The sequence below is a fragment of the Zonotrichia albicollis genome, chromosome Z (genome assembly GCF_047830755.1).
Source record: "Zonotrichia albicollis isolate bZonAlb1 chromosome Z, bZonAlb1.hap1, whole genome shotgun sequence".
Lineage (NCBI taxonomy): Eukaryota > Metazoa > Chordata > Aves > Passeriformes > Passerellidae > Zonotrichia > Zonotrichia albicollis.
Genome location: NC_133860.1, coordinates 73,217,587 through 73,244,702, shown reverse-complemented (window position 1 = coordinate 73,244,702; position 27,116 = coordinate 73,217,587). Strand labels below are relative to the sequence as shown.

The window sequence follows — 27,116 nt, the reverse complement described above, 5'->3', positions numbered from 1 at the left end:
GTTTAATTACAAACCTTTGATACATGTTACCAACTACCTTGTTAGATTTATAACAATTTAGACCTTCTGCAAATATAAGGAGGAATTTTCTTACCTTTTTCTTCACTAACGCCTCTCTCTCCCTGTCTCTTTTCTTCCATTCCTCTGCAAGTGCTTGCATATGGACCATTTCCTTCTTTTTAAGCTTTCAGAGGAAAAAAAAAAAATCCCAAACCAGTTCAAAATTGCTGAAAGTGCACCTTTAGAGTACTAGCAGACCTAAGTCTTGAAGCAAGTGTTTAGTACGCTGACTTTTATAGCTCAAGATATGATTCTGATAGTGAAAGACATCTTAAACTGAAGTACAAAATGCAAAGTAAATGCATGTTTGAGAAAAATATCCAAAGAACGACTAGATTTTCACTACTTTTTCAAAAGAAGTAAACAAAAACACATAGAACAACTTCAAGAGTAGACAGCAATGGTTTTTGAGATGCAACTAACAGAATATAGAATTAATATTTAACATCAATAGTTTGAATCTTGAATCTATTGTACTTTATAAAGAGTAATGGAAAATTGTGAAGATGGTATTCTGCAGTTCAAACCCAGGACTTTCTTCATTTTCTTAAGAATTAACCTTCCTTAAGAGCATGAAATTTGTGAATGGAGTAGTTTACATCTGAAGTTTTAATATTCTGTATAAGTAAAATTTAGTTCTTACTTGAAATACTAAAATAAAATATAATTAAGGTTGTTATCTGTATCAATTCTATTAAAACTTCTCTGGCAATCACATAATTTAGGTAATAAAAAAGAGCAAAAACCTGATTTTCAAAAATGTCCTCTTGCATTTCCTTCCACATTTCTAACTCCAGTGCTGCTTTGTATTCCAGAGTTTCTCGAGGTTCTGGATGGTCTTCTGGGGCACGGCAAAGCTGAGTGTGAGGGACATGCTGTTGCCGACCAGCACCTACATCCTGATATAATAAGAGTGGATTTTTCATTGGAACTTTAAGTTGTCAAAGACATGTTCAAAGGAAAAAGAAAAGATTTATATAAAATTTACTTGAGAAGAATCTGACACCATAACTTCTTGCACTTTGACAAGTCCGTAGTCTTCCAAGGTGATGGCGTACGAAAGCTCTGCTATTCTGGTGCCTGACCTATAAATAGCATTAGAATGTTATTTTAATTTAAACTGCCTAAAGATACAGAAAAAGAACTGTAAGACAACACCCAAAACAGCAAAGCTGAAGTTGTTCTGTGCAAGCTCAGAATCTGTAAACACTTGCCCATGTGAGAGCTCAAACATGCTCTCCTATATATATTGTTAAGTTAGGGCCTAGTTTATGAATTAATGTCAAGACTTCTGACTTAAACCTGGCATTAGAAACCTATTTAACTAACAAATTACTATGATCAATACATCCCTGCAATGAGAGAATAATCCAAAATTGTACCTACAGTCCTAAATCTTTCTAATGACATAACTGTTCATATACAGGCACTGCTGCTGACTTCAACTTAAGATACTCATTAAATTTCCTTAGTTTTCCTTGTTTAGACTCTAAGAGTAACCTTCTAGTTATCCATAATATAAGTAACTTAGCATATAATTTGTGGTAAAACATCCTTGGATTTCTATAAACACATTTCTGGAAGCTTCAGTATAGGGAACTGGCAGCTTCAAACCACAAAGAGGTTAAAATATCTACCTGTCCTTGCACAGAAACAATACCTACATAACAGATACTTTAAATAACTAACGTGAAAGTAGTTGTGGTTTCTGCTTAAGAACAGTTTGTTTCCAACTGCCTCATCTCTAATCACAGTCAAATTGTAGTAAACAAAGCCAGTCCTTTTCACAGAAAGGTATTAAGAGAAGGAACAGAAAATCATGTAACTGCAAATGATCAAAAGTCTCAAATAAAAGTACATTGAATTGTAGACCTTGGTCAAAACAAAACCTCTCATTTCAGTGATAATCACTCAGAAAGGCAAATTACACAATCACTCGTCACCTGGAAGCTGCAGAACATACCAAGCAACAAGATGCTGAAAGAATTAACCACAGCTGTAGTTTTCACAGAAATTCACTTTCAGCAAATAGATTAGATGACACTGAAATGCTTTTTACAAGGGTGCAGGCTTTTACACTATACTTCTATTTGCAAAGGAAAAAATCCAATAAATGCTTGTACTTCACTTAAAATAAATGGCTGCACTAAATTCTTAGAACTTTCCATTGGCTACTGACAAAAAAGAAAACACGATTTGCATTAGTTAACCTCAGAGATCCGAATAAATGATTCGACAAGTCTGTTGAACGTACCAGTGTAAAAAGAAGGTTATGCCAACAAGAGGAAGGATAAGAAGGGGTTAGCACAGCAAAGCACAGACCTTATTACATTTTGAGAATGCCATCTAGTGGTTATGCTTTGTGCAAAACCAGATTTCATTTAACTAACGGAAAAAGTATAAAGCTTAATGTACGGTGAGACCTTAAAGTAACTCTTCAGAGAATGAGGCCATGCCAGCTTTCCCACAGAAGTTTAAGCAAAGCCAGAGGTTAATTTATTGAGGTTAATTTCTTATTAAGTTGGGAGGAGAGGAGACACCCAGTCACTAACATGAAATTTCCCGTGAGTTAAATATAAAATGCATTTTCTAAAATCTGTTGCATTAGCTGTTTAAAATTGATTTCCGTCTTAATAGCAATTATGTTTATTTTTAAGGGCATAATCAAATTCCATCATTACAAAGAAAAAAAGAGGGTCTAGACACTGATTGTAAACAGTAATCATCTTCAACAAGGACACAGGACAGAAGTAACTACCAATCAAAAAGAAAAATAGAAAAATACACACACACAAATATCAATATACCTATAAATATAAAGCCCCAGCACTGCTCCATGTAAATGAACATTTGTCTTCAGACAGAGTAGGAGCTAATACTGCTCCTTTTGATGTACACAAGCTGAAAGCCCTGCTACTATCCTGAAAAAACAGGAGACATCTCCATTCTCTGGGTGCATCTGTCCTAACTTTCACCAAAGTCAGTTAGTTGTATCTAAAAGCATACTATGGACAAATAATGTTAAATATATTATGGAATATGAACTTTTATACAATTAAGTGACTTAATTTTGGAAGTGCCTCAGAACCCTTTTTCCAATTGTTTATTTCTTAATCTGTGAAGTTTAACTTACCCAGGATCATGATTACATAAAAGTTTATTACAATGACTTTGGTAGTAGTGTATACACTGCTCAATATGAAGAGGCAATTTAGCTTTTCATCTCTTGGATGCCTATTCCCTCCTCTGCATACTGCAGTACTCTGCAGCCTGTTTACCCATTCAAAAAGCTATGCAGAAAAAGCTGTTTTTCAGAGAAACACTAAACAAACTACTCTAGAAAACTTGCTACAGAGCTAAGTATTTTTTAAATAGTTTTACCCTTGTGCTGCTGTGAAACTGACTGTTTCATTGCAAGTCTGACGCCAGCACTGTTCACCATTCCCACCCAAGAAGCGAGTCTTTTCTGAAGCCAAAACATTAGAGAGCTGAAGCCTTGCCATTCCTAGAAGTAAGTCTTTGGCTGTTTTATCCTTGTGCCACAATTCAACCAGCAGAGGCAATCTGAAACAAAGAAGTGATCTTTGTGTCAGGCACCAAAATGAAACAGGAGGCATTCTTATTCAGAAGAATCTCATGTTCCAGAAGTAACTTCTTAAATCCGTGATGGTTACAAAAGCCAAAATATGAGTTAGTTTCACTACCTTTCACTTAGAGGAATGAGACTGACTGACTTTGTATCTTCTCAATCACTTGGTTCAGATTATCATTCCTTTCTTCAACTGGGGACTAACAATGTTACAGTGAGAGACATAAAGAATAGTGCTAACACAGCTTGATCATCTTAATTTATAAATACTTACAAAATAATTTTAGCCATTGTCACTCAAAATACAGCACCCCCAGAGCTACTTTAAAAATACTATTTTGATGATTTTTTTTACATCTTAATCATTTCTTGAAATCTGGTGGAACTACTAGGAGAACTGTTTTAGAGCCCTCAACACTGCAAACTCTTTTCCAGGTACCTGCTGTATTTTTAAAAATATCATATGGACATTGTATATTAAAAAGAAAAGATTTTCATATTTCAAGAAGTACTTTGTCAAAAACAATGCTATCAAGCTTTACTTTTAAAATTTATGGCAATTGTATTTATTTCTGTAAGCAACAATACCTAAGTACGCAAGAGAGAAAATCAAGAAATGTAGAATTCCTGACTTTAAATGATAATAGAGAAACTGGAAGAGTAAGCTGTTAAGTATTTATTCGCATTAGTTCTTGAATTATTTACTAAATTCGAGCACTGATAATCTTAACATGGCTGCATTTACAACAAAATCTAGAAAAGTGTAATTAAGATTTAAAAAATTGCAAGTTACTACCTGAAGAATGTATCTTGAAGCTGATGAGGCATAGTTGCAAAGTCAAATGCACAATATGACTTTGGAAGAAAGACTTCCATGTTCTTTCTAACTTCTACAGGTGGACTTGTCATAATAGGGGCTGCACTGCCAAAAAATGGGTACGAGTACCTAATAAAAACAATAACAAAAAAAATTCTATAAATAGATAACTTTTTTGTACCTCTGCAACAGGAAAACCAGTTTACACATCATTTAGTAAAGCATGACTTGCATCAAAGTTTGAGAAGTTTATACAACTACATTCAACAACAGAACTTAGCTGTCAAGTATTTACGTTGTCATTTACTTCAGGAACAATCCAGCTTCTTTATATTGGCTGCTGCTTTGACAAAAGAAGTTTTTATAACCTGTTTGTTCACAACCAGATGAATTCATATTTTACTAGAACTCTGCAATTATTACATAAACTGACCAGACAAACAGAAGAAAAATTTATACTCACGTGTAGATTGTTCCTTGAGAACATCTGTAACTGTACTTAAAGTTCAGACTAGACTAACATGCAATAACTGAAAACTAGACATACATATACACAGTGTCAGAATCATTAGAAATTTCACTAGCTTTTTCATCTCCATAGTTTAATTGACTGAAAGGCAAGTCAAATCATTTTACCAATATGACTTAAAATGTGGCCTGAAACTACTCTACTGGCAACTTTCAGTGTACCATAAACTGTAACAAAGGGGAGGTCATGAACCTCTTAAACTTCATTTTGTTCAAACTGATAATGCCAGCTGTCAGCAAAGCTCCTAATAAAATCAAATGATGCTTCTATATATAAAAAATGCACTCTCCACCTTTCGTGAAGAGCTGTTTAAAGAGCTTGTTTAGACTGGAATAAAATAATGCTTCCAATCTACAGTGAATATGCAATTTTTTAGCCTCCAATTTTCTTAATGTTCACATATCTGGATGTTTCTCCTCTTCAGATTCCTTCTATGTTCATCCCTGACTATAAAAATTCAAGCACATAAAACAAAAAAACCCTATGTGTTGTTACTGTTCTGAGACAAATTAACTATTCAAATGTTACATAAAATATTTTATGTGGCAAAATTCCATCCATTGTAACTTGCTTTCAGCATACTACTTAGTAATGTAGCCAATACGGAAAGACATTAATGATGCACGCTATAGTAGCCGTATTTTAAAATATTCTAGCTCTACATCTCATCCACACCTTTTCAACCTAGTTCAGACAAAATCTAAACCCCATGATCCACCACTGCAACTAGACTTCCCAGTGACTAGTTAAAACTGTATGAATCAAGCTCTGCCAGAAAAGAGGCAGAGCAAATGGAGAGGCAACTCCCTGGTCAGAAACACTCAGAAATTTGACTAAATCACCATTTAAAGATATATTTCATCACAAATATCAAAAGCACTCTGATGGAAATGAGAAGACAAATTGTAAAAACTATTATTAATCACTCACTTCAAATACACCATCAACAATTGCTATAATGAAAGTAGAATCTCTTTTTTTAAACCATGAAAATCATCCCTGTATTTACAAGTCTCTCAGAAATGCATTTAACTACACTGATTCTTCATTAAAGCTAGAATGGATTTCCTTTGGATTCATACACAAACCAGCGATCTGTCTCTCACTAAAACACTGTAAAGAGTTCTTGGTGGAATATGGAAAACTACAAAAAAGCCAAAAACAAACAAACAAAAAAAAACTAAACCAAAAAAAACAAAACGAAACTAAGAAAAAAAATCACTTCACCGATAAGCTGGAAATGTAGCCAGAAAGATTTACTACCAATTACAGCAAAAGGCAACAATCCTTAATGCTCAGTTTAGTGATAAGCCAGATGAACATTCTAAATTATTTTGCTACTGAAAATCAGCTACATTTTAAAAGGCATGAAGAAGCAGAGGGGCACTATGCCACCAGCCATCATTCAGATTATGAAGGCTTTGTATTTTCCAAGAATAACAATAAAAATTGTACCTTAAAATGCAATTTATTGGAAAACCAACTTCCAGACCACGTATACTTCTTAAGTCTATTGAGAAGCAAAAATGGTGAGAGGCTGCTGGAATGACAATCTTCTGTGCTGACACAGGCTCAGAAGAACTGGACACACCCACAGGGTTAGGCTGAGATATTGCTACTGGACCACCAGCTGTGTTATCAGCTGAAAACACAAAAGAGAATTCATGAGCATTTTCTATAACTTGTTCTGCCCAAAAATAACAAAATATATCAAAGATTAGTGTCACATTTTAAATGCAAGTAGAGCGGTTGCTTCCCTAAGAGACTTCTATTCCTTGTAAAATAAATGTATACTGTGAAAAAACCACTCCTTCTGTAAGTTACTGCTTCCAAAGGAAAAAACACCAAAAACCCAATATACTTTAAATCTTCTTACAGGATTGTAATAGTTTTCCTTAATCTTTGAAACTATGTAAGGTTTAACTTACCTATAAAAGTTTACAATAAGATCAAAGAAATTAAATTCTTCAGAAAGATGGTGTAAGACCTCAGTTTATACTCATTTTTCATAGTCAACTTGAGGGCATGCATAGGAGAAGAAATACTTTTAGAATTTTAGTGCTTTTTAAAATTAATTAACTTCTTTAGGGGAATTACAAAGACAATCAGATTAACAGGTCAATTGTGCTCATGTAAGGCAGCATCACCCTTGGCCCCAAGCTTTTAGTTTGGCCCCACATTTTACTTTGAAGCAAACAAAAATGTGCAAAGCACATCTGCTTCTGGTCACAGAACCCACGCACTGTGGCACCCATTTTATAATTTAGAAAGCAGAAGCAACATTGAGTGCCTGCCCAATTGCATCCAGGCTTCTCGCATCCTTACAATGAGACTCAATATTGCCTCCAGAGAGTAAAACATCAAACTACAAGTCCCACAGACAGGGCTCCAAAAGGCGTTCTTGAAAAATGTTCAAGACATTTTGTTTAAGACTCTAAGGGCTATTTAGGCTACCAAGCCCCTACAAAATGAGGGAATGAAAATATCAAATAAGAACGTGACGGTCTTTTGTAAGTGCTACTTGTTCTGATATTGCCTTCATAATTATTTAAACCATTTTCACTTTTGTAATTTTTAAAGAAATACACCATTACTAGCATTGACTGTATTCTTTCCTCCTTTATCCTAAGTGTTTTGCTTGCATTAACAGTAATATTACAAAAAAGAAAAATGCTGTAATACTTTAACATCAGTTAGTTAACACAATGTACGAATGAAACTATTTTAAGTGATTCAGGTAGAATGTCAGTAGATTGCTTGGTGCAAAGAATTGGCAGAATGGAATTTAAAGGTCATACAGCTTTTAAGTACATACAGCTTACTGTTAAAATCCATTTAAGTTGGTCGTATAGTCAAATTTCATTTAATGTACTAAATTTAATGAATTTTGCCTTACTGGGATTTTGCAGAGGTGACTTTGCTCTGCTCTGTGATTTCAAAGTTGGAAGCTCTTCAAAACACCGTTTGCTAATCTCTTGAGGGCAGCCAGCCACCAGTCCTGAAAGACAAATGTGAAATGACATGTTTTACACCTTAGCAAAACAGAATTATAAAATTACTATTACTATTAATAAAAAAGCACAATCCTGAATTTCCTAACCAGAGATTCAAACCAGCTGCTGGGTTCACAATACTTCCTTTTTACATTCGATATAAAGGACTTAATCGTTGCTTAGATAAGATCAGTCAGGATTAAAAGAAAATTTGCCTGAATTAGCAGACAAATCCTGAGAGCCCATTCTAGGACACAGAATTTCCTCTACAGAACTGTCTTTAGGACAAAGCTCAAAAGATCAGCAATACAAATAAAATTAGAAAAACAATAATTCCACTTTATTAATGGACCACCTCTTAAGAAGATTCCTGCTCAGTAACATTTAGCAAAACAACATTTTTTGAGATTTATTTGGCTCTCGGGGTATTTCTTATCTCTGTTCCTCTTCCACTTTTCCACTTCTGAGTTCTCAAATCAGAAACAAGTCTTCCTAGGGCTTGGGCTACCAAGTCTGAACAACAGGATCTTGTAAAAAGAAACAAAACAACCCAGTTGCTTGGTTTTGTCCAAGAATCTGTACTATATGAGCATTTGTCTTCACAAATTATAATCCACATAGCAAATTCCTTAGAAAACTCAAAAATCCCACATTATCCCTGCTTTTCTATTGAATAAATTAACACTAGACAATTTCATCTCATTGAGCAAGTCAGTTTCTTCAAAGGCATCACACTAAACCTTCTCATTCACAACTCCAGGAAATTCCAAAAACTTTTGTTATCAATTTTCAAGCTTATGACCATCCACCTCACTTGTAATCTACGCACCCCCAAATCTCTAATCTGGCTCTTGCAGGTGCACTTAGCAATAATCATGTTCAAATCACAACATTTATCCCCCTTCTGTTATTCGCTTATGCAAATGATTCTGACTTGCCTGGAACTTATTACCAGAAGTAATATTCATATTCATGAATATACTAGAAAGGAGTAGTACATGATCCAAGACCACACTTAGCAACTGGGCAAAGAAATTATATACTACATACCCCTTTTCCTTGGTTTTGTGCCTTTTTCAAACTTCAGACTTTCCACTTCACTCTCTGTTGCTACATCTTCTTTTGAAGAACACTGGTCAGTTTGAGATGGGACATTTTGGGATCTCTGTTGCTGGCTCTCTGTTTTTCCATTAACAGGTGAAAGAACTTTCTCCTGTGGCTGTTTGGGTTCAGTTGCAGCATTTAAGGGAATCAAAGGCTGAAATAAATTATAGTTTTCTTATTGACCATAGCTTGCATTGAAAAATTCTGTCTATGACACTTCATAGTATGAGATTATTTTTCTGACATAGAAAAATGCCAATGAAAGAGTTATTCATATAAAGCAATTAATTCTTTCAGGTTTTTTTTTTTTTGTTTAACACAAAACCCAGTGAAATATGATTAAGAAACACTAATAATTTTTTAACATTAAACTGTGTCTAAACCAACAATGAACAGGTAAGACATACCTGGGTAGTCAAGTTCTCCCTTTGCAGAACTACGGATACCCCAACAGTAGGAGCCAGATCCAGAGGCAGTTGTGGCAGTTTCTGTTTAGCTCTATTTGGTGGAACAAGAACAAATGGTCCCTCTATTGCCACAGGGTGTTGGTCAATCTCCACATTTCCTCTCTTCAGCAGTCCTGACAGGGGAACTTCAGTACTTCCAAGAGAGTGGTCCCCACAGCAAAGATGGATCTGCACACACACAAAGGCATTAGAAAGTAACTGGTATGTGTAATTTGCACTGGAACCATCTGTGCACCCTCCACTGAAGGTAGCATAAATAAAACAAGTTATCATCCCTAACCCAGTCCCTGCATGCTGAGAATAAGAACAGGTATGAAATGTCAGTTTTGAGCAGGTAGGATTTGTTCACTGATAGGGCAGCAGCAAATCACTGCACTGCTCTTCTGAGGACCTGTCATATCATTCCTTCTGTGGGATAAATTCAGTACTCAGTGGCTTTTAAACACTGCCATTCATGCATAGGCATATAAAATGCATGACTGCAAAGTAATGAAAAAGATTACTTGAAGGCTTTGGGCATATATTTAGATAGCACTTAACTGGGAAGGATTTTTGGAATTAACTGTGGTTTTAATTCCTGGTAAATATAATAATTTGAAAACTTGATTCAACTGTATGTTTCTTATAGAGTTTAATATTTATACCTACAAGTGAAAGATTGATCTTAAAAAAAAAACAAAAAAAAACAAAAAAAACCAACACAAAAGGTATTCTATTTTCCTCAAAGTTACTCTTTGAAACTCAAATACTAACTTGCTTTTTCCCAAAGAAGAGTCACTTCAGTTTTGATTTAGCAGATCAGAAGATTGTATTCCCATCCTTAATATTTATTGCACTTAAGGAGAACTGTTGTGTTGAAAGGTGGGAGTTGCCAGTATATATATCTAGGTGCATATATATACATACATACATATAAATATGGTCATACAATACATACATACACACATTCTAGTCTGGCAACTAGCACCTTTTACAACCAAAGTCTCCATTTTTGGAAATATATGTTAAAATTAAGAATCAGAACATGGTGCTCTGATCCTGTATCCTAAGACTTAGGATGCTGAGTGAGAACTCAAAGCAAGAAAACTCCAAATCCATATGTGGATCTGACCACAAAAAACTGTTCTTTACATATGATGCAAACATGCATAATACCCCATTTATGTATCATTTATGTTTAAAGACTCTTTTACACTAAGAATAAATTCCAAACACACCAGTACACATTGCTCCAAAAATACTTAAACTTGTGGCAAAAATAAAAAAATTGAAAGACTACAAGATTTGAACTAAAGCATTCTTAACCACTCTGCATAAAAACTCTAAAATGGTCTGTATAAACTTAAATAAAATAACTTTAAAGAGTCCAGATCCAGAAATACTTTGTATAACTAATTCAGTCTTATTTACCAGCTACATTATCAGAAACCCTATACCACCCTCACTCAACAAAGCAGACTCTTGTTTTGTAATCTTATAATTAGTTTGAAATATGCACAGATTGCCATAAATACTCTAAGTACTACCTGATGTTTAGAATCATAGATTTGCTTAGTTCAGAAAAGACCCTTAAGTCTACTGAGTCCAGCTGTTAACCTAACACTGCCAATTCACCACTGTCCTCCATTTAAAGGCAAGGCTAAAAAAGATAAGCAATATCCCATAACAGCCATTTGTCTACAGAGCAGGTAAAAAAGACAGACCTTCCTTATAATTCACACAAGATGTGCTGAGGACACTGATTTTAGAACTGAGGCAAGAATGACCTGAGCAGCTGGTATGGGATTACCATAGGTAGCACAAAGCAGGACTCTGGGTTGCAGATGGTCTGATTGCAATGCACACCCCAAAGCTCAGAGCTCTTCAGAGAGCCACATTAGCTCTTTGGGAAGATCATATTTCAGCAACAGCTTTTATCATGGCATGGAAACCACCTTGCAGTAACAGCAACTAATTAAAAAGACAGCACTCCATGTAGCTAGGAAACTTGGTGCTATGGTTTCCCTCACATCAGCAAGCTGATCAACTTATATTTGAGCTAAAATACTATAATACTGTCTTAATTTGGAAACAGAAATGCTTTACAGATACAACCTGAGACACACTCTACTTCTTTAATTTTAATTATTTATTTTCATTCACATTTGAAATTAAACAGCTTACCTGCAATTTTGATTGTGCACAAAGATAAAGTTGAAGAACATCTACTGTACTACGTATTCGAACTGAAGCTCTTTCTGGCTCAAAGTTTGGATTAATTAAATCAGTGAAAGGTTCATTTGTGACATCATTTCCCAGTAATGAATAGTAGAAAAAAAACTCAGGTTGTCGATCAGGGAGCTTCATAGTACTAGGAACTAACTGAAAGAGATCAGAAGAGAATTATGTATCTCTTTCCTTGATGCAGAGTTACAGTAATTCTGAAGCACTAGTTTGGAAACTAGAACATAAAGACTGACCAGCTGACCTAAATCATAGTTTGCACTCCACATATAACTTATTATATTAACACTCAAAAATGTTTTACTTAAAGTAAAAAAGAGCAAGACTTCTCAACATCAAAGGCTGTAACTGACATGTATTTACTAACATCCAGTACCTCACAAATACTCAGAAATAAGCTATGCCTTCATAAAATATATCCAATTATTAAATAATGCAGATTAGAAACTGTTATACAATTTATGTGATTAAATAAAAGACTGAAACAGACAAACTTCATCCTGTAGGCAACTGTGAATTCAATGCCTAAAGAGGCACATGCAACAAGCACGATCACTGTAAATTTTGCTTCTCAAGGTCCTACAGTTCTGACATGGAAAACTATTTTCCCTGAAAAAAAGAAACATGATAAGACTGAAGAGAGTTTAGCACACACTATGAGTTCTAGACCAATTAAAACAATGCTGTCAGTACAGCAAAAACACAGCAGCTAAGGTCTAAAGCTTAAACAACCATTAGCATGTCACTTCATCCAAGCTAGTAAGTCCTTCCCTCACGCAAATATACAAGCTCTGTCTTACATACTGGAAAAGCATTTCACCTTGTTTGAACTCCAGTGCCCAGCCACCACACTGTAGACTGGTATTATCCACACAAACTTCTTACACAATATTGCAGTAGAAAAGTATGCATTTCATATGAATGCATCATTTGAAGTAAATACAGCTTTAGTACTTCAGAAGAATTATATTTCATCTGCAGCCTGAGATGTTAAGAACTTCATAAAGTTTTAAAATGAATACAAATTCACTTTGGGACAAGGTTATTTCTTGAAATAAGCTCAAAAAACCATTAAAAATGAATTAGAAATGAGGAATGGGAGGGTGAAAATACTAATGTGGGATAACACTTCTTAAAAACTACACATGGCAAGGAAACAGACCTGCTCCAACTGTGTGGCAAATGCAATGGTTACAGACAAAACAAAGTGATCCTTGCAATACTCTGCTGGTCCAATTTGATGATAGCCCTCTTCTTCATTCAAGACTGGCACAAGACTTTTAGGGTCCAGTTCACGAAAAAGGGTTAGTACTAGGAGAGAAGAAATAAACATGAGTAACTAGTGGCCTTTGTAATTGCTTTTATATATTTTAAGCATTACACATGAAAATTACATGTGGAAAGAAAAACTACAAAAAAACTACCAAAGTTTTGCAAAACACAAAGAAGTCTCTAGGTATACTTCAAAACAGCTACAAAAAATTCTGAAATTAACTTTTGTTCACAACTGTTAACGCTGAACACTATGCTAAACAGAATTCTAGTTCCTATTTTTATTTTGTGTTACAATGAGAAAGATTACAGTAACTGGAAGTTTATTTCACTAGGCTAGAGTGTACCACGCTTTTTCTTTACTTTGCTCATTAAAGAAAATGCAGGACAGTAACTGCATATTGCAATCTATTGGAACAAGGATGCTGTGACATTCCACAGATCTTCAGAATGATTCATTTAAAGATTTTTCATCTCAAGTCTGCAGTGCATAAAACTCTATTCTGGTTTGCTAGTTTTTGTTCTATAGTGCCCTCAGGTTACACGAAATAGAAATAATAGAAATAGAAAAATTAACATTTGAGGTCCAATAGATTTTTGACACAATTCACTGATTTCGTTCAAGAAAAATAGACAAGAGAATCCAGAATTGGAATGAGTCCCAACAGTAAGCAGATGTTACTACAAAAACTCTCAACAATAGTACATAATTTAAGTACCTAAAGATTAGAAGAAGAACCGACCAAAAAAGAAGCAAGTCTACCCAGCAAATGAGACATTTTACTACTTCACAGTTCCAAGCCCAAACTACTGAAACTTTACCTTCTAGAAAGGTAAATCTCCTTCCCTATTTCTTTCATAACTTTCCAAAGCACACAAATACAAATTAAATACCCAAGGGAGTTAACTATGAGCCCCTGATTCTCATTTTAAATACCAGTTGGTTTGCAACTTGTCCACCTAAAAGTCACACAATTATCATAGTAAAGAATCCTTGAAAAACTTACTACCACAAGGTACACTAATCAGCTGCAAAGGGTTTGCACTGAAACTCCTGTGATATTGAAATTCTCTTGAGACTTAACAGATTTTCAACAAGTGATATGTCACCTGCCACAGGAAGACTTTTAATTCAAAGTGAGCGCTGTCATGTTACTTACACTTGCCTTCTCTAGGGGGTGCCTCCTTTGCTTTAAAATCGTCAACTAGTGCTTTTGAGTCCGTCTCCAATGCAACACCAATTTGTATTTCAGGTTTAAACTTAGGGTACTTGTTACTAAGCAAAGGATACCATTTAGGTGCCTACAGAGTAATAAAACAAAGATAAGACCCAAAAGTGTTTAAATACAACAGAAAAAAATAGTATAATACCTTTACAGGAAATTCAGTCTTAATCTAGCACTTCTACTTTATCATCTACAGAAATAAACTTTGGTTTTTATTTCTAAAAATTTGGTCTATTTAGTACACTATTGTACTAAAATATTCTATAGAATGGTTACTGGATGACTACCTGAACATATTGTTTTTTTCAACTGACTTGTACAGTGAAAAGGTTAGATAGGGAAATATACCATAAATCTTTATTTAGAAAACCTACAAGTCCTCGACTGCACAGTAAGTCATATGCACTGAAAATGCTCTGGAAGAATGATGCCAGAACAGGACACCAGGCTCCTCGTACGACCCAGATCAAAGTTACGTTTTGGTCAAGCTCAATACAAGGGAGTTGGCTAAGTAAATTATATAAACAATTATATTGTGCTTACTCTTTGCTGTATTGAAGAGCTAGAAACAATCACCTAACACATCATCCTCCATGGAGGTCCACTATAAAAAAACAACTTAAGACTTGATTTCATGATGGAGACTCAATTCAATTGCTCCATATCTATTGCTTAGATAAAACTTTCCAGTTGATTAAATAATGAAATTGTGTAGATTAATTGGTTGCTAGTGATCCTATTATTCAATTCAGAAGTAAGCAAGATTAGTACCAGCTGTATTTTTTCATTTGTGCATGTTCTCAAAATCAAGACGTCTCTCCTCTTACGAAAAGCAACAAAACCCCCCATATACGATCAGTTATACTCCAAAAGGAGACTCAAAAGTTTAGCCTATGCTTTAATTCAAATTACATTATCTGTAACAGCATTGTTGTCAAAACAAAATTTTAAATCTTGATATCCCATAACGTACCTGTTTCTTTTCTGGGGCAGCCCTTAGATCCAGTACAATATAGCCTATATTCTCTTTAGCTGAAGATACAGGATCCAATGCAAAACATTGGAGTTTGATAGGTGTACGCTGCAGTCTGAAAAAGTAACTCAGTTGAAACATTAAATATAAAATGAATACCTGCAATTAGTTCTCAAAGACAGCTCATAAGTTTCCAGCAAGCCAATGATACAAACTAGTTTCATTAGGTCAGAAGCTGAACTTACATGGAACATACAAAAGTCATCACTAAGTGAGAGAATGAACAAGTGGTTTAATTCTTGAGGAAGAGTGTATTGGAGCCTCAGTCTCAAGCGCTATTAAAAAGACATTAGCAACAAATAAACACTTCACTCACATAAAAGAAAAAAAGTACAGAGCCTCGCACAAAATTTGAATTTCACTTGGAAGGGCATCTTAAAAACAGGACTTGTGAACAAGATTTTTGGGTAAAGCACCTGACTACTGCAAGGCATGTATAAGACATCTAGCACATGGCAAATGTAGGCATCTTTCTCTGTCAAATAAAAATTATACAGCTTTTTTAAACTTTGTTATTGATATGGTCATAACATTACAACCTGTAAGTTGTAAGATTTATGAAATGAAGTAACAGTTATGAAAACACTTAATTTCTCAGCTTATCTCTTTGAAATTTTCAAAAACTAATTTCAAGTCTGAAAAGCCTGTGTAAATAAGTTAATTTTGTGCCACAGTATACATAAGAAAGCTTGACTGCAATGTTTGAGTTACAGAATTACTAGTTTGCTCTAAGAGCCTGCAGGGTGTTTTTTAGTAGTGTGAAAATATACCCTTTAGAATTTTTAAACATCACTTATCTTGCCACACATTACCTTTTTTTGTACATTAGTACATTTTTCCATAACATTATTGTAGATAAAATAAATTTTCTATAGAACAATTCAGATAACAGTAAACCAAAAATTGTATTTCACTAAATGTAAAGACAAGAAAGTTAAATTTTATCTGCATATTAGACTTCATTTTTTAACATTACCTGTGCTGATGAAGTGCTTTCCTATCAAGTTCCCAGGCCAATTCTGTAGCAAATTCTGGCTGATCAGTATGCTCCACGGGGTCAGTAGCCAACTGTTCACCATCTAACTTGGCTTCAACTATAAGCATGTGCTTGGGTCGTTTTGGGAAACAGCGCCCTGTAAAAGAGTGGCATTGCATGTGCCATCAGTAAAAGAGATGCAAGAGCTCAGATGGATGCCATAAATCAGTTACGTGAAATAACCTTCCCATGTCACCTTCCATGCTTTGATCTTGAAAAAAAAAGTTTGCACTATACAGAAATATGAATGAATGTAACATGAAACAGACTATTTATGAAGAAACAGCATACTAAGTAACAAAGCAAAGTAGCACGCAATTAGAATTATTTGAGAAAACTAGGATTGGCAATAGGTAAGGGAGCAGGCATGAGAAAGAGAGTGAATGTTTTGCTTCAAGTGAAAAGGTTATGAACTGACATCCAAACAGAAAAACATGATCTTGTAAAAGTATCGAATGTTGTTTCTCCTGCCACTTGCTGAAAAAAAAAATATTGCCAGATTAGGAGACTGCCTAAAACCATATAGGATTGGTCCTGGGCTCAGGATCATCCAGTATTCTGATTTGAGATGACAAAAAGAAGTAAAACATTACTTATATCACAGTGTGGGGAGACCATACTACAAGATATCAGACGACAGGATCTTATTTGTAAGCTCCTTTGGCAAACTACATGAATGGACAGAGAAATAATAGGATTCACTTGACAAAAGGAAAGCATTCAGTCAAAACAACCCAAACCCCCAAACCAATCTCCCAAACAGCCCAAAAGAGAAAAAGACATCCTAACAAATAACTCACTCACGCACACACACTCTAATTAGACTACAGAAACTATAACCCCTGGAAATGCAAGATGACCAACTGGATATACGTTTGAGTCAACACCTAAGGCTGATTGCTACGAAGGGATAAAAATACCAGAATACTTTTTAAAAAACAAAACCAACAAAAACCCAGATCCTCGGGGAACGACTGTAACTTTTCGCATTCACTTAATACATTGCGTAAATACCTCCAAAACGTAACAGAGGGTAGCCAACCCCGGCCTTAAGATACGTACGTCCAAAGCCTTTTTAATAACATCGGTTTACTCAACGCTGCTCAGTTTACCCCGCTCACCTCGGAGGCAAAGCCAGCCCTCATCTTCCCCTCGGGACAGAGGGGACGCGCAGCAACCGCGAGGCCACGACCCTCCCGCCTACCTTCCAGCACGGAGACGACGATCAGCAGCCGGTCGGCGGCTCTGGAGACCATCTCCCCGCTCCGCCCGGGCGCTGCCGGGGCCGGCAAGCGCGACCACTCCCGAGGCGGAGCGGAGAGAGCCGGGAGCTCTAAGACGCGCCTTACCGCCACCCGCCGCCCTTTTGCCGCCGCGGAGCCTTTAAACACCAACTGCCGCCGCTTCCGCCCGGCAACGCCGGCCCCGCCGCTTCCGCCGCCGGCCCCGCCCCGCACCGCCCCGGCGCTCCGGGGCCCCGGCACTGCCCCGGCCCCGCCCCGACACCGCCACTTCAGGGCCCCGGCCCCGCCCCGACACCGCCCCGACACCGCCCCGGCCCCGCCCCGGCACCGCCACTTTAGGGCCCCTGCAGCGCCCCGGCACCGCCCCGATACCGCCCCCGCACCGACCCACGGACTGAGGGTGAGCGGCAGTGCCGTGGCGCGGAACCGTAGTCGAAAACCTCACAAATAAAAGTATAAAAAGGTTTTTCACAAGCACTCTGCATTGGCAGTGGAGGAATGCTAGCTGCTTCCAAGATGTGCTTGCTGTTAAAGTGGGGAAGTTTCTTTTTTTTAAGCCTGCCACTGTGATGAGCGTCAGAGCGGGAGAATTTGAGTCGTAGTGAAATGCAGCTTTGTCCTCAGGTAATTTTTTAGAGTATTGTCTTCCATGCGAACTAATAATCAGGTAAGCGACAATATCACAAAAGTGTGTCGCTGCAACTGGCATCCCAAGTTAAACACAAATGTCTTGACCGTGAGGCAAAACATTTTTAAGTTTATAGTATTTTTTTAGTAGATGGCCTTGCAAACTCTTTGTGTAGACATAAAATCCTTGAGTTTCAGTAACACATGTATTCTGTAAAGTTGTTGAGTCAGGATTTGCAAATACCAGGAGAGGGAGAACCTGTTTTCCATCTGCTAGAATTTTATTCCGGTTCTGAAACACTTCTCAAAAAGACACTTGGTTATATCCCAGTTGAATCTGCCCAAGTTCAGTTCTGGCTGCTCCTTTCTGTTCTGTCATCTTCAGGCGTCTAACACTGCATGTGACACAGCAACTCTTCATCTCTACAGACTGAGTTCTTACATTTTTATTGCTGTCACCTTCTGCAAGCCAGGCTGTAGGTACTTTTTATACATATTTTTTACACAAAACCTGGAGGCAGACCTCTGAAAAGTGAGTGACTTTGGCCAGTGAGGGAATGTGATCCCAGATGATAACAAAAATACACAGTTTACCTGTACAGCTTTTTTATTTGAGAATTAATTTCTCTTGGTGTGATTCATGAAAATAATATTCTTGTGAACACTGTTGAATAAACAATCACTTCTTGTAATTGTATGTGGATTTGCTTTTTGCCTATTTAGCAAGCTGGACTGGTTCAGCAGAGGGTCAGAAAAATGCCAGAGCCAGCACAAAAAGACCGAGAGCATGTGACTAACAATGATTTATGGGTATTTATGTCTGCACATGGCAAAGCATCTCTCCTTTTGGTAACAGCAAGCCTTTAAATCAGGTCACCTAACTCATGGAACTTTATCCTTTGACATTCTCTCCTGGCTCTAACTTGACTTTTATTTTCATGCTACAGGTATTATCTCTGCCAAGAGCCTCCTCACTATAAACGTTTCACTGAAGACTTTTTTTAAAATAAAATAAAAGAAGGAGATAGAGAGAAAAAAGACATTAAAAAGACAATGGGACCATGGTATTATCATCTTCATTTACTTTGCAGTACACCAAGTCTTTCTCATTCATCCAAGAACCGCCAAAGATTGTTTTCTTATTATTGCTAACTTGTATCTCACCTTGTGCATTTGCCTGCTGAGGTGTCAGATGCAGGATGTGCCCTATGTGAGAACACTGGCAGTGAGCACACCTGTGGGACATGTGCCCAGGCAAAGGAACACCTCTGCTTAGGGACAGAACTGTGGGAGGAGGTGAGTACATTCAGCAGCATCAGAGAGTCTGAGTGAGAGACAGACTGCTTGAAAAACCCCCTACCTTCCCAGGGACAAATCTGTCAGGCAGACAGGGTGCATGATACAGGGTATTCCCTATCTGATCTTTAATCTGCAGAACATCATGACTTAAGAGATTGGGAGAAATGGTGACAATTTCCTGCCTTACACAGTGGAGCATCCCCTCCATTCCTATCCTGCCCTCCCAGGTGCCCTGGTATATAACAGCTGCAAGGCTCTGCAAATGCAGCTGAACAGCGACAAGAAGGATTGTTCATCTAGGTCAGAGATGTCACTGAGGTTAAGTCAGCTTAAATCACTCCCTGTGTCAAGACTGCTCCCATACAGAAAAAGAGAAAAGACGTGTCATTGTCATAGGAGACTTTCTTCTGAGAGGAACAAAAAACCCAATATGCACACTGGATCCAATTCTTAAAGAAAATCTGCTGCCCCTCAAAGCCCGTGTTAAAGACAGTAGGAGGAAATTTTCTACTTTGGTACAGTCCTCAGGTTATTAACTATTAATACTTTTTCAAGCAAGCAGTGGTGAAATTGCAATAAGAAGTCTAAGGGCAATCAAAAAGGGAATTCAGCATCTTGAGACTTAACTGGTTAAGGGATCAGGAGCACATGTAAAATTCTGTATTGTTCCAGTTGCAGGGAATGATGAACGAAGAAAGAGGAATCAGATCAAGAGAATAACAGATCAGTATCTGAATCTAAGACTGATCAGTCTGGTCCCTGGCAGAATTTTGTGGGTTTAGATCATCATAGTGCTCCTAGGCTTATTTCTAGTGAGCCTGTTTTTATCCCCTTTCCTCTTCAAATCTAGTTTAAAACTACTTTAATGAGGCCTGCTAACTCCTGAGTGAAGATCCTTTTCTCACTTTAAGACAGGTGCACCTCATTTGTCGGCAGCAGGCCTGATGATCAAAAATATTCAAGGGTTGTATGCAAGTGGACACAGCAGATTTCAGTTGGCCGTGTACTAATTTGTGCAGAAGGGATGGGTTTTGAAGTGTTAGAAACCATGGAAGCACCTGAGAACAGTCACACAAGAATTAGGTTTTCTACCCCTAAAAAGGTGGCAGGATTGATAGCCCAACTAAAATGGGTCTGCACCAATGCAAAATATCATGAAGCCCAAAAGCTACAGTGTAAGCAGTCATGGAGAAATGGTGGGATAACTTGCGCTTCTGGAATGCTGCAACAGGTGGCTATAAACTATTCAGAATCAGCAGAGAAAGACAGTCCTCTTTAGGAAGTGGAGAGGTTAGGGTGTGTTTTGACTGCCATCTAGAGCTTAGTGATGAAAGAATAAAATGGGCTTTATTGAAATTTGTTTTGCTCTTTTCTAATTGCATTAATTGACTTCAAACTGAGGAAAACTCTGAACTAAGGAAAACTCCAAACAATAGGGACAACTTATTGACTTTCACACTTCAATAATTATACCAGACATGGAAAAGCATATAAATGAAATAATATAAAGACAATGCTGGTGTTAAAAAAAAATTGTATATTACTTCTATTCAGCCCACTTCTTTCTAATAATTTGTGAGACTGTTTTAATCTATCTGAAATTATATAGATGTAAAAAGCCCCAAGATACAACTGTAAAAAACACCTAATCCACTGAGAACTTGTCATAAAATGGCCTGTTTCAACTACAGTCAGTTTCTATTACATTATATTAATGTTTGTCCATTTACTTTGATCTTTTAATTATTCTTCAACAAATTAATGTTATTAGACTTCTCTTTTAGCAACAGAATTAGAACTGTAGCACTTAAAGTATACATTTGTCAATCTGTACTCAAATTTCTGTGAAGAAGATAGAGACTCTCCAGGATCTTTTGCTTTATTACTATCTTCACCTACCCTGCATGTCTAAGGAAACAACATAATTAACTTCAGGTTTTATCAACACTTTTTATGTTTATCTACTTGTTTAGAGCCTATTAAGTTTTAATAGTTCTTAATTAGTAAATTATTTTTCTTGGCATTGTTATTTTTTTCAATCACAGGTTCACTTCCCATGGACATGACATGTCAATTTTTTCTCCATGTCTTTTCTCCATGTAAAATACCTCATTTTACAAAGTTATTTATTCTGCCTTCTTTACTTTATTCTCTTAAATAAAAAAATTAAAATATGTTTGTATTGAGATTGAAAGATTTTTACTTACTGCATTTCTAATTGGTTTAGCATCATTTATTTAGTTATTATTTAAGCTGTCTTGGAACTCCTTTTACACTTGAGGATTGTTCATGCAGAAAGATTAATAAATAGCTGTACCCCTTTGCAGAGGGGATTTAAAATGCATGTAAGTGGAAAATGTGTTCTAAAAATATTCTTCTTATGGTAGTTTGGTTACACTTTGGAATACTTTGGACATATCCTTAAGTGTTCCATTGTTTCTTATTGTAAAATAGCCTCAGTATGAACACACGTTATATGAAGTTTGAATATGAGAGACAAATTTTATATACTGTCTTTAAGACCAAATTTAGAACTTCAATCACTGATCCACAGTGTCTGACCTGGAGGAGAAAAAAATGTTTACACAAAGGATATTTGAATTGCAGAAGAAGGGAAGCTGAAGGCTCTTTTCAAAGATTATATTAGAAAAGCAGTAAGTTTTATTCTTCTGAAAATGGGAGAAAAAAGAGTGAAATATATTTCTTCAGAAAAGTCTTAAAATATTTCTTCTCCACTGACAGCTGTATATGAGTAAATGGTGTAAATGTAACTGGACAGTTTATTGTGATACATAATTCTGTTCACATGAGTTGTACTCATGAATATCAATGAAAATTAGAAAAACTGTTGTACATGCTTTGTGTGGCAAGGTTTTTGCAGTGGAGGTTACAGGGTGGTTTCAGTGAGAAACTGCCCCCACGTCAATAACGCCAATGCCAGGCATCTCCAAGCTGCACCCACTGCTGGCCAAGGCTGAGCCCATGAGGAATGGTAACAGCACCTCTGGGATAACAGAGTTAGGAAGGGAAAAGAAATGGCTGTGAAACAGAAGCCAGGAGAGAGGAGTGAAAATGTGTGAGAGCAACTGCCCTGCAGACAGCATGGTCAGTGGAGATTGAGGTGGAGGAGGCATTGCTGCAGGTGCTGGAGCTCGGATTCCCCTGCAGCCTGCAGTGCAGCTCTTGCAGGACCATGGGGCAGCAGGGATCCCCCTACAGCCTGTGGAGCACCCCATGCCAGAGCAGGTGGCAGTGACCCTGTGGGAAGCCCCTATGTGTGATGAACTGACCAGAGCCCCCATGGGCTACAGCCCCCATTCCCTGTCCCCCTGTGCTGCTGTGGGCAGGAGGCAGAGAAGATCAAGTGCCTGGGAAAAGGGAAGGGGTGGGGGAAAGTGTTATAGTATTATTTTGATTTTATTTATCATTCTCACTCTGATTTAACTGGTAATAAATTAATTTTTTCTTCAAGTTGAATCTGTTTTGTCTCTCTCAATAACTGGTGAGTGATCTCTCTGTGTCCTTATCTCTACCTATGAGCTTTTTGTTATATTATATCACTGCTGCCTAGCTGAGGAGGGGAGTGATAGAGCAGTGGGCACTTGGCAGTGGATGCCACAATCAATCCACCACAACTGTTAGAAGAATTGGATCTGTAAAGGAAACAGACAATTACATTCTAGAAAACTTAAGAGAAAATATCCTGTGGATATTTCCATACTAGGGACAAAACACTGGCTTTGTTCTTTTCTCAAGCCTAGGACTATCTAGAACTTTACAATGAAAAAAAGAGCATCCCGAAAAATTTTGGAATATATTCTGCATCTCTCTTAAGCACCCCTATGGTGTTACACTTTTAGAACTGTTCATGTAGCTTACCAGATTGTTCCTGTTAAATTTTCAAACATTTTTAGTAAAAGTAGGTCAGATCCTGTGTGAAATTGTTGGTGATCAAAATTTCTAAGACTGAAAGTGGCTAATGGCTTTGAAATCTAAAAATGCCCTCAATGGGTACACAACTGGCCTTTGGTCTCATGATCTCCTACTGTGTATATGCTCACTACTCACCTAGTAAATATTGCTAATACTGAAGAATAAAGCATTACCTAACCCTAATTATTTGTAAGAAAGAAAACTTTCAGTCAGCATTTGAGGGGAAAAAATATTCTGCAAAGGTGAGAATATTTCATGGGCTCCATTTCTCATTTCTAGTATTCTTAGACAGACCTTTACAGTTTTCAAAGTTTATTGTACTTAGTGAGAGGTAGAATGTCTTAAAGATTACTCTCTGACTGATATTTAAATATTTTTAGCAAATGGGATCTCCTTATGATAACACTGAAGGCAATCTCCTATGTTATCAGTTTCCCTTTATTACTCTTTAATTCCTGGAAAACTCATTGCATCTTGAAAGAGCTAGTAAGTTAAACAACAAGTTAAACTAAGGATCTGATTCAGAACCCACATGAGTTAATGAGAAGGGATGTTATCCTTTTCTTTGAAGAGATAACTTCAGTGGATTTTAGATCTTGTCCCAAGTGACTACAAACGTACTCCTACATATCTGCAAGCAGGAAGTTTATCCATGCAGTTCAGGCTGTATTTGAACAGCAAACATAGTGGATTTTTGTCATTTAACTAAAGAGAATAGTATCATCTTGGCTTGCAAAACCTGGCAGATCAGTGAAAAAACTGAGAACCTTGATCTCCCAAATCTTAGTTATCTATGCATTAGGCTTTGGTGGTCTCAATATAAATCAAGACATTCTCTTCCTTTTTTGAAGAGAACATTTATTAAGCTGAATGTGCTGTATAATATAAAAGTGGAGAAATCAAGGACAAAAACACCAAAATACATCTGTAGTTTGTGGTAAGTGGCAGCAAAGGTGCTAAAAAGAGATATTTTTTAGAGTATTTTTAGAAAAAAATAATTTGGGTGTGGTATTCCTGTTTGGGCTGCTACCAGATCCACTGTTCATAATGGGATATATGTGCCTAAACAATTTATTTAGACTTCATAAGTTAAGAGTAGGCAGGAGCTCATCCAGTGGAAAACAAAAGGGAAAATGGACTCAGGGATGACTTGAAGGCTGCACAGGTGTTTGGATCAGCATGTCTGCTAAGGGTATATAATAAGCATGCTTCAGATATTAAGTAAAGAAAAGAAAAAGGAACTGTGTTCAGTGCAACAACTTGCTTTCCCAATTCCTCTATCACAACTAAAAATGTAAATGTAGTTATTAGAAAGCCAGTGGAAGTGTCAGAGTTGGCATCAACAAAGTGGTTTCGTAGTGCTAATGAACTAATTATGATAAAAAGCACAAGTGCTTTTCTGCCCTGAGGGAATGATGGTAATCAAGAACTGCTGGCACTCAGTCACTTTTCTAACGTATTTCTTCCCACAGATACAGGATTTCTTAGATTATGTCTGTACAGTTGCACAACATAATATTCTTGGAAAATTCACTATTATTCTGGGACACTCAGGTATATAGAAAAAATGAAAATTATTTACAAATACATCTCTATGATTGTGATGCTAAAATCTAGTGATGCAAGTCAAGTATCTATGTTAGCCTGTATACCTTCTCACAGAGAATAAAATTAGAAATTAGTCTTTGCTGTTTCCTTTGAATAACAGAACATAAAGAATATGTATACAGCAACAAACTAACAAAAAATAACAGGTGTGAGTATTATATTTCCAAAGACCAGAATCATGAAATTGTGCTAAAGCTGATCCTTAAGGCATGTATGGAGGATGGAAAGTGAGACATGCAAAAGGCCATCTAAGTCTAGCAAGCAGTAATCTATACTTGAATTTGTATAGATTTGCTCACACAAACTATTTCTGTAAATGTGTAACTCTGCCAATATGAGTTAGCATCTGATCTTGGATGGACCAGATGGACAGAGAGTTAGAGACAGGTTTTTTAATCCGATTATGAAGATGGATAACTAATAGAAGGATTATGTCGCAGACATTTTTTCATAGAAATCCTTTCTTTCACATTTGTCCATATTCTGGGAAGCAAAGGCCCAGAAGATGAATGTAAACAATTGTTATCATCTGCTGTGGAATGCAATAGGATGCACCTGGGATTGGTTCATGTTCCATATGTACAATTAAGGGCCAATCACAGGGCAAGCTCTCGGGAACACAGGGACAGAGAACTCTCTTAGTTTTAGATTCCTTCTATTCTATTCTTAGCTTAGCAGTCTCTGCAAGCTCTCTCTTTATTCTTTTTAGTATAGTTATAATGTATCATATATTATATATCAATAAATCAAGCCTTCTGGTCAAGAAACAAGATTCTCGTCCTTCTCTCACCTCAGCGACCGCATCAGGTCGCTGTAATAGGATTGTATGCCTTGCCCATGGCTGCTTTGGAATAATAAAGACTTTAGTTTAGTCCTCCACATTCCATTACAATGTCCTATCCAGAACACATTATGTGCAAAGGTAGTTTTGGAGCTAATTGTCATGTGCTGTGAAGTTAATTTACTTCTAGACAGTGTTTGTTGTATTATATATACAGTTTTTTTCTCTTCTAATTGACCTGCAGATTGGAAGTGAGCTTTTTTAAAATTTCTAAGTTTTCAAAATTGTGTGAAAAATTACAACTGTCACATAAATTGACTAATTTCTCTCCCTCACACAGTTCGTGTTAAGTTACTGTTTGAGTGAATAGTATTTATGAGACAGTTAAATACAGGATCACATAATTGAAATCCCTGAGCTGAAAGAGATCCATGAGGATCATTGAGTCCAACTCCTACAGGGCAACCTGAAGACAAGTCATGTCTTCCTTGAACACCAACAGGCCTGGGGTGACTTCCCTGGGTTACTTGTTCCAGTGGTTGACCACCCTCTCATACAAGAACTTCTTTTTAATATCCAGTCTTACCTTTCCCTGGTATTTCTTATGTCCCCCTTACTGTTTCCTTGTGTCCTATCACCAGACATCAGAGAAAAGAGATCAGTCCACTCCTCTCCTCTAGTATCTGTATCTAAGTATTTTCCTCAATGTGGTTTAGAAATTTCCTGGACCTGTTTGTGTCTGCTGTATGACAGACCCAGTTAACCTCTGAGAATTTGAAGTTACCTGAAAGGACCAGAGGAACTGCTCTGGAGATTTCCATTAATTCCATTTGGAATTAGACATTGGTGGCATCATCCTGGCTGGCTGATCTATAGTAAACTCCCACCAAAAAATCTGCTTTATTTGCTTTTCCTTTAATGCAAACACTGTCCATTCCAACCCCTCTGCCCTGGCTGTCTCTCCTGAAGGGTCTATAATTGTCCATCCAGATCATCCATTGAACTGTTTTATATTTCTGCTTGAATGCTCCAAAGATGTAAATCCTTTATGTGTACATTAATTTTACCACCATCCCCAGAAATTTTTTACATCCTCCCTGAACAGGAAGGCAAAATCAAAGGCTTTCACTCCATTGAGGGACCTGGAGTGAAATTCTCTAGGAGATATCCAAAGACAAAAATTTTTTTCCTGATCTTGCTTTTGGAGGTCAAAAATTTTGTGTTCCATGAAGTCAGTCTATAAGGACACAGAAACTGGAAGCCTGACCCAGTCAC

The 27,116-nt window shown here is 36.8% G+C and overlaps 1 protein-coding gene across 2 annotated transcripts in view; it reads right to left on the bottom strand.

Moving 5' to 3' along the window:
- Nucleotides 1–17,793, bottom strand: part of CEP120 (centrosomal protein 120) — a 37,064-nt gene extending 19,271 nt beyond the window's left edge. The window contains exons 1-15 of one of the 2 annotated variants that reach the window (XM_026794443.2): nt 17,554–17,793; nt 16,290–16,446; nt 15,254–15,368; nt 14,221–14,356; nt 12,945–13,093; nt 11,723–11,920; nt 9,500–9,727; nt 9,039–9,246; nt 7,892–7,993; nt 6,451–6,637; nt 4,446–4,595; nt 3,442–3,624; nt 1,049–1,145; nt 807–959; nt 95–184 (exon numbers count right to left, since the gene is read on the bottom strand). In XM_026794443.2, coding sequence (XP_026650244.1) covers nt 95–184; nt 807–959; nt 1,049–1,145; nt 3,442–3,624; nt 4,446–4,595; nt 6,451–6,637; nt 7,892–7,993; nt 9,039–9,246; nt 9,500–9,727; nt 11,723–11,920; nt 12,945–13,093; nt 14,221–14,356; nt 15,254–15,368; nt 16,290–16,446; nt 17,554–17,605 — 2,205 coding nt within the window. In that variant the 5' untranslated portion in view covers nt 17,606–17,793. Of the gene's footprint in view, nt 1–94; nt 185–806; nt 960–1,048; nt 1,146–3,441; nt 3,625–4,445; nt 4,596–6,450; nt 6,638–7,891; nt 7,994–9,038; nt 9,247–9,499; nt 9,728–11,722; nt 11,921–12,944; nt 13,094–14,214; nt 14,357–15,253; nt 15,369–16,289; nt 16,447–17,553 lie in introns of both variants that reach the window. The other variant, XM_014268119.3, reaches the window with a different exon arrangement.
- Between the last annotated feature and the right edge of the window lie 9,323 nt (nt 17,794–27,116).